The sequence below is a fragment of the Rhodamnia argentea genome, chromosome 6, assembly GCF_020921035.1.
Source record: "Rhodamnia argentea isolate NSW1041297 chromosome 6, ASM2092103v1, whole genome shotgun sequence".
Lineage (NCBI taxonomy): Eukaryota > Viridiplantae > Streptophyta > Magnoliopsida > Myrtales > Myrtaceae > Rhodamnia > Rhodamnia argentea.
The window spans coordinates 26,256,554-26,273,127 of NC_063155.1; the positions used below are offsets into that span (position 1 = coordinate 26,256,554).

At 43.8% G+C, this 16,574-nt stretch overlaps 4 protein-coding genes across 5 annotated transcripts; 2 read left to right on the top strand and 2 right to left on the bottom strand.

Annotated features, from left to right (window-relative positions):
* Positions 1-74: 74 nt before the first annotated feature.
* On the bottom strand, positions 75-16,098 carry LOC115756248 (heparanase-like protein 1; the record flags this gene model as incomplete). Its single annotated transcript, XM_048280750.1, has 11 exons — positions 15,874-16,098; positions 15,705-15,741; positions 14,540-14,726; positions 14,275-14,429; positions 13,934-14,167; positions 13,662-13,851; positions 13,409-13,534; positions 13,189-13,288; positions 12,730-13,051; positions 3,660-3,664; positions 75-80 (listed from the first exon to the last, which is right to left on the bottom strand). Coding segments are annotated over exons 1-11 (1,587 nt in total), but the record flags the coding sequence as incomplete, so codon positions are not given.
* On the top strand, positions 1,458-2,276 carry LOC115756258 (nodulin-related protein 1-like). Its single transcript, XM_048280046.1, has one exon. It carries the CDS (start codon positions 1,546-1,548, stop codon positions 2,068-2,070), a length of 525 nt encoding a protein of 174 aa, XP_048136003.1. The 5' UTR covers positions 1,458-1,545; the 3' UTR covers positions 2,071-2,276.
* LOC115727120 lies at positions 7,323-9,734 on the top strand. 2 transcript variants are annotated; one of them, XM_030657283.2, is made up of 2 exons: positions 7,323-7,467; positions 8,366-9,734. In XM_030657283.2, exon 2 carries the CDS (start codon positions 8,532-8,534, stop codon positions 9,321-9,323), a length of 792 nt encoding a protein of 263 aa, XP_030513143.1. In that variant the 5' UTR covers positions 7,323-7,467; positions 8,366-8,531; the 3' UTR covers positions 9,324-9,734. The 2 variants fall into 2 exon arrangements, with proteins under 2 accessions (XP_030513143.1, XP_048136002.1); XM_048280045.1 differs by having other exon boundaries at positions 7,337-7,467; positions 8,370-9,734.
* LOC115727104 (remorin 1.4) lies at positions 9,898-11,870 on the bottom strand. Its single transcript, XM_030657273.2, has 6 exons — positions 11,745-11,870; positions 11,485-11,582; positions 11,004-11,242; positions 10,516-10,892; positions 10,321-10,402; positions 9,898-10,234 (listed from the first exon to the last, which is right to left on the bottom strand). Exons 1-6 carry the CDS (start codon positions 11,768-11,770, stop codon positions 10,043-10,045), a joined length of 1,014 nt encoding a protein of 337 aa, XP_030513133.1. The 5' UTR covers positions 11,771-11,870; the 3' UTR covers positions 9,898-10,042.
* Positions 16,099-16,574: the final 476 nt, after the last annotated feature.

Below are 16,574 nucleotides of genomic sequence, written 5' to 3' on the forward strand. Positions count from 1 at the left end.
ATATATATATTGCAAACAATGTTTGAAAGAAAAACAATGTTTGAAAGAAAAAACTTAAACATTTTCATCATAATCTTCTTCTCTTTTCACTAACATATTCACTCCTTATATATATATATATCTCTCTCCACCCTTTTCAGCATCGCATTTAACTTTTTCCACCCGTAATAAGCTTGGTATTAAACAAAAGAGCTTGTGCTGCCATATTTTAACAGCTGGTGATTATTTTTTATATGTAGATTTACGGTGAAAGAACTTGTCAAAAGCCTAGTGCGGAGACCGAGCTCGTCACAATGTTCAGGCTCATCCAAGAGCGCCCCAGAAGGGCTGAAGGAGCGCGTCTGAAGTCTGAAGACGGTGAAGTAAATGCAATTCGATCTCTGTCCATCTTCTGCTCCGACTGCAACTGAGGAGGAAAGGGTTTTCCACAGGAACAGCGCCAGGTTTCCCATGGACTCGCCATTGGGGTCAAGCTTTTATAAACATCGAAAAGCAATGACCTCCCGGCGGCGACGTACCTTATCGGGAGCGGGACATCTTGGCAATCTTGCCACGATCTCAGCAAGTAAGTATAGGTCAGGAAAGAGCTTTCGCACTTCATCGCCAATGGGGGTTGGTCGAGGTCTAAGATCAGCGTCCCAAGGGCCAGAATGATATGGGTCGGGCGACATCGGTCGGTAAACCCAAGAGTCGCAGTCGCTGTCCCTGTCGCCATCGCTGTCTCTCGACTCCTATTTGCTGGCGTTCTTACATGTTGGAGTGGAGGAAGAAGAGACTTGTGCTGCTTCCCTGTCCAATTACTTCATCTTCCACAAAAAACAAAAAACAAACCAAAAACAAAAGTTAACGGCACGAAACCCCATATTGGTACATTGGTAATATATTTAGACCAAATTAATTTTTTGATCACGAGAAACTCAAAATTGATACACCTCTAGCGAATTTATCCTAAACTAATTTTTTGACAATAAAAAATCTAAAACTAATACATTTATGATAATTTTACCCTCCGCTAATTTTCGTTAAATTTTACCGTTAAATAACCGAGTTGGATGATATGTGACGGTTGATGGGTGTACCGGTTTAAAGTTTTTGTCCTCCTTTTATCGTGGTTGTACCAAATTGAAAATTTTGGTGGTAACTGATAGAGTGTAAATTTATTACAGGTGTACCGATTTGAAATTTTTATGGTAAGTGTACCGGTTTGAGTTTTTTTTGTGGTATTTAAAAAAATAGGAAAGCTATTAAATATTGGGCTTGCTATCTTCAAACGCCATGCGCGTGCAGTTCGTGTGGGCTTTCATCAGTTCCCACTCGCCAGTCCTCCCTCACGCTCACGGCCCAAGAAACGAGTCCGTGTACAACACGCGGCCTCTCAGCCCGAAGCTTCCCCACGTGAAAACCACCAACTCCCATTCGCTTTCTTCCCCACATCCCCTATTTAGAAATCCCCGGATTTCACTTGTTTTTTAATTGGCCACTATTTCCCCTTCAATCATCACCCCCTTCGATCCTCGCTCTTCGATCTTCAACCGCAACCCCAAAATGGATCCGAGCCACTCGACCCCCTCTCACGCCCACGGCCACCACCAGAACCCCAGCTCCAGCGACCTCATGGCCAGCGCCAAGCTCGTCGCGGAGGCCGCCAAGTCGACCTTCAGCCACGAGTCCGACAAGATCGACCGGGCCAGGGTCGCCGGAGCAGCCTCCGACCTCCTCGACGCCGCCTGCCACTACGGCAAGCTCGAGGAGAAGAGCTTCGGCAAGTACGTGGAGAAGGCCGAGGACTACCTCCGCCAGTACGGCTCCTCCCACCCCTCCGCCGCCACCGCCGCCGCCGGCGGCCACCACCCCGCCCCGCAGCACGCGGGAGCCCCTGCTGCCGCGGCCGCGGCGCCCCACCACTCGTCGGCCCACTCCGGAGGCGAGGAGCACTCCGGGAGTGGCGGGCACGGGGATTACCTGAAGATGGCCCAGGGGTTCCTCAACTCCGGCGGCAAAGAACACTCCGGGAGCGGCGGGGGATACGGGGATTACATGAAAATGGCTCAAGGATTTCTCAAGAAGTAGTGGTCATCGCTAGTAATTACAGAGTTAGCCGGTGAATCTTAAGTAGTGTGCGATGTGTTGGGTTGCTCTGCTTCTCTCTGTCTTTCTCTCTCTCTGTTTGTGTAATTTGTGTTTGTGTTTGTGTTGACTTTTGAATTGTGATTGTAATTGGCTGAATCGTATATTGCTGATTTTCCGATCATGCAAAAGATCCGATGCCTGCTTGATTACGTCTGTCTGCTGCGTCGAAGTGATTCACCGCTGACGAGAATCGTAGAAGCGATTAGAGATCTTCCGAGTCGGATCTGGGAAAACCCATGACGGGTTCGGCGAGGAACCGTATTTGTGTTTTTTCTTTTTTTTTTTTTTTTTTGTCGGGAGAAAAAAAAACAACGTCATTCAACTAACACGACAATTATGAGTTTCTGAGCATAAAGTCACGCACAGACTGAGGTGGTTTAGACGACCAGGTAGGAGGAAAGGCCTTCGGCAACTTGGTTTGCGTCTCTCGGACCGGGCTAAGCTTTGCTCGCAATCTTCAATAACGGTCCGTAGCTCCCATGGGCTTCAAGTGCCCGAGAAAAGCTCAACAACTGACAGGCCATACGTTTCCACGGTCAAGTGTTGATCATGTTCACTCCACAGATCACGCCTATCTTCCAAGTATCAGGGATGAGCGGTTTTAGAGTCCATTAAATTTTCAATTGGAATCTGGAATTTACCCATATAAATCGATTCTCTAATTTTTGAAACGTGAAATTTATTCTGCATACCTTGAAATCTGAAATCTATTATGTCATAGGTACCAGGATCGGTTTCAATGTTTGCTCATATTCTACTTGTATTTTTAATTAAACATTGCAGTGAACAATCACCTTTAATAACAATCATTTTCTGCTCTAATGAATTGGCTACAGCTCATGTTTAGACATACGAAGAATATGAAAATATTAACAAAGTAAAAATTTCAGTTGTGGATATAATCGAAAATAGAAGTTTAGACTATTGGTTCAATATTATACACTCATAATATGACGCCATGAAATATCGTAGCATCGTGTGAAAATATAAAACAAGAAAAACGCAAAAAACTTGTTCCAGTGGACTGTCTAAACCAGTCTCCCAAATTTTGAAACATGAAACCTACCTTGCACATCTTAGTAGGTGGAACGGGACCAATTCTCGCTAGTCCCATTTTACCTTGAAACAACGCCCATCCCTACCAAGTATAATAGAGCAATTCTCAAGGCTAAGCTTTCAACGATAGCTGGCAAGGAAGGTGGACTCACTCAGTTGGCAAAACCCACAATAATTCGGCCAGAAGAGTCGCAACAAATCCGAACGACCGCACCCTCCTATTCCCCCATCGAGCATGGAATCATCAACTTTGAGCTTCAAGCACCCGCTTGTCGGAGAGGAGAAAATATTAGGTAATCTTGATTTGCCAAGTCATCAATGAGACACTCCATACGAACATCAACACGTGTTCATTGCGGGTCCCACCTGTCAGAAAATTTTCAAAACCCCTCCTCTCCTTCTCCGTTATTCTCCGTTATCTCTTCCCCCCCTATATCTCTCTTTGCCTCTTACCGAGGACCCGCTCTCTCTACGCAACCTTTGCTCTCGCTCTCCCCATCCCACTTCAAGAAAGAAAACCTTCTCTCTCTCTCTCGTCCGCCTCCGCGTTGGTTCGCATCTTTCTTTGAAACTTCGTCCCACGATTTCTCTTAAGGTTTGGTCGGTTCTTCTTCATGCTCGTCTCTCTTGTTAGGTTTCAGCTTTTATTTGGTGGAATCGATTTCGATTTTCTTGCTGCGTGCTAAAGAGGGCTAGCGTTTTGTTATCTCGATCTTTATTTTGTTTTTCCCTCTTTCGATAGAATTGATTTTCACCTCTTTGATCTTCCCGATTCTACTTTTCGTGCTAAGATTATGCTTGCGTTTGTGACTTCGTTGCCTAAATTGTGCTCCAAGCTCAAATTCCTATCCCTGGCTTTGTTGCTTTGATAGGAAAGAAAATTGCCATTATCGATGAGATTAGTATTATCTTTGTAGTGATACCGTGGCGTCCCAGTCCTGCCACTTGCTTGTTATTCGTGCTTTGTTTTAATATAATATTATATATAATAACTGACGCATGCGGTCCATGCCGAAGACTAACACAAACAAGTGAGGTTAGCATACAAGTGCATGAACAAATTGTAGGAGGTACAACACTTAAATGGTTTGGCCTCAATAGGGTTCACCACCGGTACATGCTTAGATAGATATATGTACACTCATATCACAAATCTTGATTTTATATAATGGATAATTTGTTAATGTACATCCATTTTTAATCGTCGCAACTATTTATGTTTATATATTTATGTGAATAATTAAAAATATTATTCGTTCATTTATTTTTATAAGAAATCATTTCCAAAAAAAAAATATTCTCCATGTCATGAACTTTTACGAATTATTCAAGTATTTACGTATTATATCAAACTTTCATCTAATGGTCGATAATGGTTTCTCAAAATATCGTCTTAGTGAAGGAGATTTTAACTTCACCTTTTTTTCAGAGTCCTTGGCCGACGCCGAATAGCGTGGACAACTCGTGGCCTCTCAGTTCCCACGTGGGGACCACCAACTTCGTTCGTTTCTTCTCTCACCTCCTCTATTTAAGACTCGTGTTCCTTCCTATCTTCCCTTCAATCATTCATCATCACCCCCATCTTCATCTTCAATCCTCGCTCTTCGATCTCCAACCAACCGCACCCCAAATGGATCCCAGCGACGCCAACCCCTCTCGCTCCCACGGCCACCATAGCTCCAACTCCAGCGACCTCATGGCCAGCGCCAAGCTCATGGCGGAGGCCGCCAAGTCGACCTTCAACCACGAGACCGACAAGGTCGACCGGCCCAGGGTCGCCGGTGCCGCCTCCGACCTCCTCGACGCCGCCTGCCACTACGGCAAGCTCGAGGAGAAGAGCTACGGCAAGTACGTGGAGAAGGCCGAGGACTACCTCCGCCAGTACGGGTCCCCCCACACCTCCTCCGCCGCCGCCGACGCCGCCGGCCACCACCCCGCCCCGCAGCACGCGGAAGTCCCGGCCGCCGCCGCGGCGTCGCCCCACCACTCGTCGGCCAATTCCGGTGGCGAGGAGCACTCCGGGAGCGGCGGGCACGGGGATTACCTGAAGATGGCCCAGGGGTTCCTCAACTCCGGCGGCGAGGACCGTCCCGGGAGCGGCGGGGGATACGGGGAGTACGTGAAAATGGCTCAAGGTTTTCTCAAGAAGCAGTGATCGTCGCTAGCGACGAATTACAGAGTTATCCCATGAATCTTCAGTTACTTTGCGATGTATTTGGCTTCTCTGTTTCATGTTGTTCGTCCTGGTTTCGAGTTTTACGGTCGACTTGTGATCTGAGAATTAGATATATCAGTGAATTTCCGATCCTTCGAATGCGCCGGTTCCTGCTCGATTTCGTTGTCTTGTTGCGTTGAAGCGATTCATCGTTGTCTTGTTGCGTTGAAGCGATTCATCGACGATGAGGATCGATTCAAGTGATGGGAGATCTCCCGGGTCGGATCTGGGAAGAAAAAAAAGCGGGGGACTCGACTTGTTGAATTGGTCAAAGCTTGAGTTGAAAAGTTGGATATGGATAGGGGTGGGGAGATAAGGAGGAACAATAAAAACAAACGAAAACAAGGAAAATCAAAAGCAAATTTCCCAAAAAAAAATGATAAATCGTGGTCGGAGCGTCGCCTCACGGATCCAGTGGCCATCAGCGAGAGCCACGTGTCAGCGGTTGCATTAATGTCTCCGATTTGCCACTTCGCTTACGTGGACCTCGCGATTTGTACCCGATAACGCCGTGTTTGTCTGGGAAGTGGGGAAAAGTTACGGAAACAACTTTTTCCTTGTGCTAGTAAAATTATATATATAGACGCACACACATACTTACTTATATATTATGTGGGCCTGATCAGACAGGACTCTTTAGGACAAAGGGCTTATCACTGGCCTGGTTATCTTAAAACAAATATTTTGAGCACTCGGGCAGCATCGGTTAACAAGGGTTTATCTTTTTCGGACTTCTTAACCGAACCGAATACGACATTATTGACTGAGGGTAATATGGTAAAAAAATTGTATGTTAACTAGTCAATTCCCCCAACTTCTATTCTCAATTTGGAGGACGCAAAAAATGCGAAGGGCAATAGACACAAATGCTACTCCAAATCCTCACCTTACATTTCCCACTATCCTTACAATTTTGGCATGCCCTAGATGACGTCAGAATTAGGAGCAAATAACATACACGAAAAACGTACTCCAAAAAGGAAGAAGGAAATTACCTTTGCTATCGTCTAAAACAACCGGGCGCTCTCTCTACTTCTCTAAAATTGTAGCCATTTTTCGATTTATGTGAATCTTATCCGGAATAATCTTGTAGGATGTAAGATGATTTAGATTTTATTTTCTATGAATCGATCTACCAAAAGGAATACGAACCGTCTTTTAAAACCACCTGCGAACCTAAGAGGGGGTTGGTGGTGGCCCCTTCGTCACTAAGCTTGAATTCTAGACCCATCTTTTTTTAACACTTGTGCTGTGTAACGCTTTTTCCCTTAAATTTTATCTTGATGCGTTTTTAATCCTTACACTTTCGTGTTCCTTTGTGAGTTCTATTGAAATTCTTATTTGAGCATTTTCGTTAGAATTGAGAATAATTTCTGTGTGTGACAAAAAAGAAGAAGATGAAGACTAGTGAATAATGCAGTAATTGTGAGCAATTCTTTTACTCTCATTTCTGACTCGTGGACCAACCATTTTTTGTATGTGATTCTTGAAAGAGTTTCACATTTTTTTTTTTTATCTTCTTGTAGACCTTCGGAATAAATCTTGGGTTATTATGCAAACCAAATAGATTGATGACTGACCAACAAAAAAAAAAAACCAAATAAAGAACTGATTTCTTTTGATTAAATCAAATTAAGTGTCGTGACTACGAAAGTACGAGGGATAAAAGAGATTGAAATAAAATAGAAACAGAGTCTAGGAGTTAAATTGATACTGGAGAAAAATTTTGAGGGTCGCAACTGTAATTTCGCCTTTCCTCAGGGGCCACTTCGCTAAAAACAAAACAACCCCCCACAAAAAAAAAAACGGTGCTGCGTGCGTGTGGGGCTTGGGCGACGTCGTCTTCTCTTTTGGAAGTATTTCCTGCCAAAATTGTTTATGATAACTAATTTTTCAGTCATTTTCTCCGGGTAGATTTGAGGGACGGAGAGAGGGGGAGAGAGAAGAGATAGAGAAGAGTGGGCCGTCCTTGATCTCCTCTTTCGATCTCTGCTCCGATCGCTTTCTCCTTCGTCTGTAAATCCTGCAATCGCCGCGATCTTCTCTCTCTCTCTCTCCAATTCGAGGTAATTTTCGCGTTTCGATTCGCGGGTTTTTTTTCGATTTTTTTTTTCCAGATGACCTCCATCTCATCTTCCGAGAGTCCCACGAATCGGTTGCTCAGTTTAGGCTTTGTTTGACTCGAATTCAAATCGTTTTCATGCCCGTGAGGATCGTACGCCGGTTTCCGTGGGTTGAATTCGGTGGATTCGGTCCCGTGTTGGTCGCGATTGCAATTGTGCTGGTACTTTTTGATGCATTAAAAGCGCTGCGGAACCATTGCCATGTTGTTTCTCATAACTGCGTGCGCCTTTTTGGGATGCCTTTTCTGGTGGAGCGTTCTTTCTTTTCTTTGGCGACTTAGGAATGAAGGCGATGGAATTTCGCGATCTTCATAGTTGGTATCTCTTGCTGATTTTATAAACATACTGTGGACGCGCACGTTTCGAAAATTTAATCACTGGATGCTGTTCTTCTCTTAATGAGGATAGGAAGTCTGGTAGAATTAGAGAGATAAGGGTGGCTTGAGAATGCGGTTTGCAGTTAATTTGGCGGGTGACTCTCGAACATCAGTGTGGCTTTGAGAGGTTGGCACCACCAAATAGGAAATTCATGCTTACCCTTCTTTTTGTCCAATGAAATTAATGGCGGCTTACTAATCAGGATGAATGTGGAGCAGGGTAACCTTTTTTATATGGCATTGTAGTTGTTCTAGAAAATAATGATAGTTAAGCTGTCATCATCTTGTGATTTCTGGGGAATATCTACCTTTTCGTATGATTGTGAGAAGACTAAATCACTTCGAGCGTACTCAATATTCCCTGTTAGTTCCATTGCATCTTCGTATGGAAACTGTAGTCATTGAAACTAAAATATCATGAGTAGTGTGTATAAGGTTAACTGTTCTCCTTGTGTTTAATTCAGGTAGGTTCAGGTAAACAGAGCTTTCGCCTCGCCAGTGAGTCAGAGAAGGGAACTAAAACATTCTGCTCAAGATTTCTTCTTTGAGTTTTCTAGTTTAGATGGCGTGCAATTCACGATTATAGCATTTACGACCTTTGCTCCTTGAGCAAATTGTTTCATTGTTGCAATGTGGAAATTTACATCAAATGTTATTTCAAGCATCGGATTGAAAAAAAGCTCCAGTGAGCCAAGTCGAATATGTCAGGAGTGCTCAGATGATGAGGTTGCTTCCAATGTAAGCAGGGATGAAGGCTTGGAATGCCCGATATGCTGGGAGTCATTCAATATTGTTGAGAATGTACCGTACGTCCTATTGTGTGGCCATACACTCTGCAAGAATTGCGTCCTCGGCCTTCAATCAGCTCTTTTGAATTTCCCGGGACAACAAATTAAGATATCCTTTCTTATTTCCTGCCCATGGTGCCACTTGTTGTCATTAAGGTTGGTTCATAGGGGGAACCTAAAGTTCCCTCGCAAGAACTTCTTCCTTCTTTGGATGGTCGAGAGCTTGAATGGGGACCGGACCAGGTTTACTTCCATTTGCTCTATCGAAAATCAAACAGTTGGCTCTCCAAGGCGCAATCTAGCTCTTGCAAATCGAGCTGGCAGTGGTAGCCTTAGAAGGCAGCCAAGTTCTCGATATGCCGGGCAATTGTCCCAGTTGGAAAATGTTGGTCGCAGTCCCAATGGGCAGCAGCATTCCCCTTTCCCTAAATCTCTGGATATATTCATTGACATTATGTCTAAGTTCCCATTGGTGATCGTGTTTCTCCTGATTCTGTTTTTTGTGCTGCCTGGTTGTGCTATCATCTTGTTCCTGTATCTTCTGCTCACTATTCTTTTTGCGATACCCGCGTTTTTGGTATTGTACTTTGCATACCCTGTTTTGGGATGGCTGGTGAAGGAGATAACTTCGTGAGATTTAGTTTTTCGATGATGAAGCCTGGGATCCTTGATGCCTCTGCTGTCTGCCCAAGAGGTGATGTCGTTGGTTGTCTTCTCTACTGTCACCATGCGTATTGATTCAGGTCGACCCATCGCCTATTTGATTAGCTTTTTATAGAGGGGAAGTTTGAGATGTTTCTTGGATATGTATCTATTGCATTTGGGAACACGTTAAAGAGGTTGTCATTTATTTCAATGGCATTGATTGCATTAACCAGCTGGTGGTACAATCTAAGTCTATTCTATGTTGATGCATTGGAGGTGCAATAAGAGTATCTGAAAGGTCCTTCACTTTCTTGGCGGCAGCCGTGGAGGTATAGATAGGAACAGTACTTGTATGGATGTTTTATTGCGTCTTTTCTGCATATTGATTTAGCTATGCTGCCATTTTTCGTTCTACTATTGCTGGCTCTTCATTACGGGCTAATGCGTGTAGGGAAATAGTAATATGTGCTGCTGTTTACATGCTCTCTTTGCTTCTTTTTCCCCCCTTTAATGTTTCTTTGGCGATGAAATTTATCGTATCGACCAGAAACCTTAACACTGAATGATAAGAGGCAGCCATGTAACATCTTGCAAACTGAGAACTGTACAAAGGTATTCTTGCGATCACACCGAGAAACAGACAGGAAGGAATATATCTTACATCCGCAGCTTCGAGTATTTTGGGAGAACCAGCCAGGGCCGGCGATTTCAGCAGCAGAAACATGTGGTCGGAGGTTTCCCAGTGGTTCTGATTTTATTTGCTTTCTCTCTGGCCTTCAACTCTTCATTCCTTTGCCTTTCCTCTGCCTTTGCTCTCGCTCCGGCCGCAATCTGTCCAATCCTCTCCATCTCGGCCCGGAATGTTTGCAATGCTTTGGATCTTTTTCTCTCCACTTCACTCTGCAGCCATGTTACCAAGATTATAGGAAGAGTAAAAAAGAACCTTAAATTTATACCTAACCGCGAAATGTTAAATTCAACCGGACCTCTGTCACATCCAATTTGCGTCTGGCCTTTTTCTTCTTCTCGATCTCCCACGAGACTATAGTTGCGTTCAGGCTGTCGTACCTGGGGAAAAGAGCGCGTGTTAAGGGAAATTGGGTGGAACTGTTTGATTGGGATACTTCGTCCGAGGGGCAATTCTTTTGAAGATGATACTCAATCAAGTAACGAGACCTGACCTTTCCTTGATCCTAGACGACTCCTGTCTGATCCAGGCATCCGCTTTCGATTCGCCTCCAGGAATTGCCGGACTTTGACTAGTTTTGAGTTCGGGTGGCGGCGGTGGACGCACGGGTGTGATGGTGGGAAGCGGTTCCAGTTCGGGCATCGGAGGCGATGAGATCTCGGGTTTCATACTGTTGACCTTCTTGAACTGTTTATCGGCTGATGACGAGGCCTTCTTGATGGAAGGGGATGGTTTTGGCGGTGGGGGCGCTCCTTCTCTGGCGTCCTCGGTGCTTTCCAAGAGCTTCTCGGCAAAAGTTGAACGTCTTTGCACGGTTTGGGCGGGGCCGGTTATCGGTATTTTTCTATCTGCGCTCTTTAGGGATTCTTCTTCGCCTGTCAATTTAAGAACCCTTTTTGTTCCCATCAGGTGACACCACATACAATCATTTATAAGTGCGCCTTCTCTTTAATTAGTGCGCAAGATTGTTCCAGATGCTGTACCAGTTTCTAGTTGCGTCGATCCGTTGTGCCTTTTGGACTTGGCCTTGGTTAAGGTGCTCTCAGGGCCCGCACTCATCGGGCTGCTGTTGGGCGTGAAGAAACCTTCGTCGAGATTGTTGACTGCAAAGGTTGCAGCAGCCACGGCAGCGGCTAGCTCGTCTTCGCCACCGCTGTAGCCATCGCTCCGGCTTGTTTGTCTGGTGAATTGTCTCTGCAACCAGCTTTGGCTTCTCTTGTCTGCAAAGACATTGATGAAGGCGAGTCACCATGTTTAGACTTTGACAGTGACATCGAAAGCGGATTTAATTAGATAGATTATCATAGACATGTACATGATTTGATGACTTTTCTTTGTAAATGAAAGAAGTTGTGCTTTTAGCAGCAAGGTATTTGCTAAATCAATTCTTAAATCGAAATAGTTTGGCATTCCAACGACAGCGCTTAGCGAATGACATATTAGTAAACCGAGTTTGAATTACCTCCTTTGAATGATTGAGTCTTTTGGGTTGGTATCTTTCTGTCCCTAATATTGCTGGTTCCTTCTGCCTTTTCTCGTCCTACACCAGAGAATTTCAACCTAGCAGAGAATAGCTACGATCTTGTTAATGCGTGACCTATGACGAAATAATTTGATTTCCTAAGGTCCGGCATCCAAAGACAAATCGATATGTACAGCTGATTTAAGAGCATTGCATTCAACTGGAACTAGCCACTACATGATCATTGAGAGAGAGACTACCTCGTTTGCTTAAGCAACTGCTCCATTATCTCGGCGTTGCGAATTGAGCAAGAATTTGGAATTCATGGAGGGTGTTATTTGAAGGACAACCCCCTGAGAAGTATAAGGTTTGTTTAACTTCGATAATGTCTGCGAGGGGTAGGAGTGCTGCAAGCAAAGTTCAATATGCTTTGCATGCAAAGCCTGGTTTGTATCTTTCTCTGCCGCCAACATAAGAGGTCAAGCAAAGTATTCTTTCTCTGCATGCCTCTGCCACATTGTCGACTTACTTTCTGCTGAAGGAAAGAGGATGCTTTCTAACTTTTGTGCCCTGTTTCTTGTGCACTCTTTTGCAAAATGAAGCAGCCCTAAAGCCTTAAAGCAATCCAAGATTTTGCGTAGTTTTTTGAAATGAGGTAAGCTTTTTCGGTATGTTACTGGAACTCATGGCAGAAGAACGATGAAACTCTTTTTAGGTTTGTTTACAAGTGATGACTTGTTAATGCAGTTAACTCTTTTCGAGTTTGGCGTGGACAACTAGCCTTAAAGTCGAAAAGAACAGAAAAGTCACAGAAAAAGGGGACCTTCTTTTGGGCTTTGCACCAAGTTAAACTGAGTATTTCGCCTGAATTATTTATTTCCGAACACGGGGCGATTTGCAAGTTTGTAAGATATACTTACATCAGGGTGATAGTGAGAGTTTGCAGACACCAAATTAGGAAAAACTACTGTCGCCAATCGAAAATTCACCATCTTGCGTCACGGAATTGTAGGATTTTGCCTGAACTTTTAATCAAAAGCCGGACACATTCGAGTCCTACTGCACCGATGTTGGCGTACATAATACCACATCATAGATTCAAACCAAAGGCATGTATTTGGGCTTCATGAAAACGTCTAAGCAAATTCAACTTGCGGATTTGCTGTAAGATCCATGCTATAACTAAAAGAAGGGCAAAACAGAAAAGTGGGAATCTCCTAAACCTAACGACTTGAGCTTAATTACATGCAGCAGCGTTGAAGCCTTGCAGCCTTGCAAAGACGATGGAATCGGCTGCCATGTGGATTGGTTGCGATGCGTCCACAGAGGTCGGATTAAGTTCGGGAATGTCGGATGAGTTGGTGAGCTTCAGCGGGGTCCCATTGAGAAGCAGCACATCACTTCGAATATTGCCGTCTTTTGGCGTCAAGTGATACTCCTCTCTTTGGGCATGACCACCTGAAGATACCTTCTTCTGGTTACTGGGACTCGAGTTCGGATCATCGACTATGGACACGTCAAAGGAGGTCGAGTTCGACATGTTGATCAGAACCACGGTCACCCCAGGCTGCAAATACATAATTCATGATGCAGAAATTATAATCAAACCCATCTGCAATAATGTGACAATACAGAGTGTTCCTCTGCGATGTATATTAGATAGTAGTAGTGTGATACTATAAACTGCAACGAAGAATTCAATACCGTGTTCCTTGAACAATGAGCATATGCGCGCAAGTACGGCGAGCCATTGTGAGTGGTTGAAAGAACCTCCTTTCCCATGAGGCGATGCCACAAAAGCGCTCTGTTGGGGGAGAAAAAGCAGAAGAAGAGAAGAATAAATCTGTGGAGTATGTATAATTCTCATTGGATCGTCTGTTTTTGATTGCTAACTCATCGAAATCAAGTTTAGTAAGGGGCCGACCCGTAAAAATCCGGGTTTGGAATGAAGGTTGTGGTGTTGAGAAGAGCATAGTTCCCTCCAATCAAGGCTTGTCTGCAGAATACCTTGTGGTTGAATTTGGATGCCATCCCTAGCTGGTCCAAGTACCTAAATTTCATGCATCCTTCGAGTTTATATCCTCCTTTTTCTTTGTAGAGCTGAATGCATGAACATGAAAATCTACTTTTGAAGCATTAAGTCATGCCAGAAGCCCTTATGGAAATAGGGTTCATACCAGAAGCCATTGGCGAAGGTATTTGATACATCTTTGCCTCCACTGTTATAAGCCCCTCCAGCTTCCCCGACCCACGGTGCGGTCCAAGGCCCGAATTTCTGGACTGTGTCCGAGACATCATTGTATGTCTTATCGATCTGATCTAGGTAAGATGGATCTTGAACCTTGTCGATTAGCGTGGGGTCGACACCTGCACGATTTGATTTGATGAAAAGAAACTAAGATATCTCGGTTCGGCTCACGTTCGATATAAGAACTTGCTATGTTGTTACCTGCGCCGAGATTGTATAGGTGGTGGGTCACTCCATCGACGACGCCCGGTCCAGTGGCCTTTAGGAAGGTCTCGAACCATTTCCTGTCGTAGAACCCGGCAGGACCCAGAACCTTGGGCCGGGACGCCTGGTCGGGGTACAATTTGGTCAGGAATTTCTTCATCTTAACAATGTCTTCCGCGTACTGTTCAGCCGTCAGTTTCCCAGAGACCCCGGATCCACACAGCTCATTTCCTAAGAAGGAACATGTTAGAGTCAGTAAAGGATCCAACCATGCAAAGCTTCACAGGACCGAGATTTACGCGAACATGGACATCAGGGGCTGATGTATGGCCTCTCACCTAGCTCATACGAATCGATCTTGTAACCTTTGTGGTGAGTGTACCGCATCAGATGGCGGGCGTTGCCGTTCTTCCACTTCCCGACGAAAAGGTTGTCGGATTGCTTGGACCTCGTCCTCCCATTGAGGGCGTTCAAGCCAAATGTTACCAGAGCACTGCAATGTCACAGCAAGAGCAAAGTATTTACATTTTACTCTTTTGTTACCTATTAGGACTAGTATTTGTCTGAGGGGCGCAACAGCAACAGCAATAGCAATAGCAATACCCTGTTTGGTTGAACAAGTGATTGAGCTGGTCCCATCTCTCCGTCCGGAGGCAACCCTCGCTGAACCCGAACATTCCGCCGTCCTCCTTCTCGAACTTGGGGCATTTCTTGTTGTACGAGTGCGTGTGCTCGTACACGACCTGGTCTTGCAACGAGCCTCCGACCCGTATTCTCAGAGGGTTGAACACTGCAATTCGAGAGGACGACGGAACCTTACAGTCACGAGTATGTACAGCAATGAAGATTGCTCTATAGTTTGGATGATGACTTGTAGCAAAACTTGTTACCCAAGAGACTGAATTAAATTCTGTATAAGTTTCTTCAAAGAGTACAGAACGTCTTCAGCAGTAGCCAAATTCCATACGAGTCTCTCAACAATGTACTTTTCAACTACCAAATTTCACTATTGTGAAAGTTTACCCATGATAGTTTGTATTGATATTGATACATGAAAAGGACTTATGCTGGTTGCTTAGTTATTACACATTTTACTTAATGTCATATTACTCTTGTCCTCGTATAAAAATAGAGAAAAAATGATTACTTACTTCGCTTGAAACCAACGTCTAACCGTTCAAGAATTCTTCTGGAGCAGCTTCCTTTCCTTCTAGACATGCATTGCTTACCGAACTCAAAGAAAATCGGGCACAATTTAGCTAATAAAGACTATTTGGCCAAATAAACCGAGAAAATTTCGCATTGTCCTAATCTTTCGACAACTTCAATGGCAAAAAACAAAAGAAGAAGAAGAAGAAGAAGAAGAAAGTTTAGGTCATTCCGTAATTCCCCCTCGGTTTATAAAACTGAAGTTAGATCTTTTCAATCTTAATAGAAATCTAAGTCCATCTTTTTCCAAAGTAGATCAAATCTGCAAAAGTTTGGTTCTCTAATCTTTTAATTTCCTTTTCAGTATTTGTCTTTACACCAAACTTGCGTGCTATTTTTATCTATGAGCAATTGTACAAACTAACTCGGAAAAAATAATATGAGACGCTAGTAACTTTAGACTGAAATTATCGTGAACTGTCGAATTATCTGGCTGATTAATAATAGAAGTCGTGTATGCTAAATTAGGGACAAGTCTACAGCTTCAACACTAAAACCAGATAAACAAATTTAATAAAAAAAAACTTGGACAAATAAATTAATGAGAATGAAAATTTACCTTTAATAGCATTGGAAAGGATCTTGTTGTCTAAATCCTGTCACCATATACACACAAAAGCCCACAAAACAAAACAGAACAAAACACGTTTACTTTTCGGTTTTACATATTTCCCAAAAAAAGAAGAGAAGAAGAACCAAAAGTCATATCCGTCAAAAATAAGAATTACCAGATTGAGAATGCCGGCCAATCCCCAAGGACATTGACCATAGTCACACTTGCCGGAGGGCCACCAGTCCAAGGTGGCGCATATGAAGCTCTCATCTGTCGTAGCAATGGCGGCCTCCCCTTTCACCGCCACCTTCACATCATCTGCTAAAGACGACGACGACGACGAGAGCAGCCAGGAGAGGAGAAGAAGAGAAACCAGACCTAGCCCTACCTTGGACTCCATTGTCGACGATTTGCAAAGCAAGAAACTCAGAGCATCATCACATCATATATATATATATATATACACACACACACACATCTACATATGCCCTTGTAAGATCACGACGACATGTCTACTAATTATTATCCTGCAGCAAGTGCTTTAAATACAGTTTGTGTTGTCTTATCTTCTGTTGGGTCGCGATCACAGCGGATATAGTTTAGTTTAGTTTTTTTTTTAGGTGGTTTTCCATTGAGTAGAGAAAATACTCGATTGCGAAATAATCGAAGGCCGCATCGAAATTTGAACAAAATCTAAGTTGAAATAGAGATATGGTGAAACAAATATTAGGAAAAAAGAGGTTGAATACCACTAGCATGTTTGCAAATTCAAACTTATTTTTGAGTTGATGGGAAGAATCAACATATTTAATCAAAGTGGACTATCAAATCAATTCACTTCTTATCCGAATAGATTTTCTCGAATGGAGTAAGGTA

Coding starts and splice junctions, on each gene's coding strand:
- LOC115756258 (XM_048280046.1), top strand. CDS start 1,546: ATGGATCCGAGCCACTCGACCCCCTCTCACGCCCACGGCCACCACCAG.
- LOC115727120 (XM_030657283.2), top strand. CDS start 8,532: ATGTGGAAATTTACATCAAATGTTATTTCAAGCATCGGATTGAAAAAA.
- LOC115727104 (XM_030657273.2), bottom strand. CDS start 11,770: ATGGAGCAGTTGCTTAAGCAAACGAG. Junction 10,403..10,515: donor TCGTCTAGGATCAAGGAAAG/GTCAGGTCTCGT, acceptor TCTTTTCCCCAG/GTACGACAGCCTGAACGCAA. Junction 10,235..10,320: donor GCAAATTGGATGTGACAGAG/GTCCGGTTGAAT, acceptor ACATGGCTGCAG/AGTGAAGTGGAGAGAAAAAG.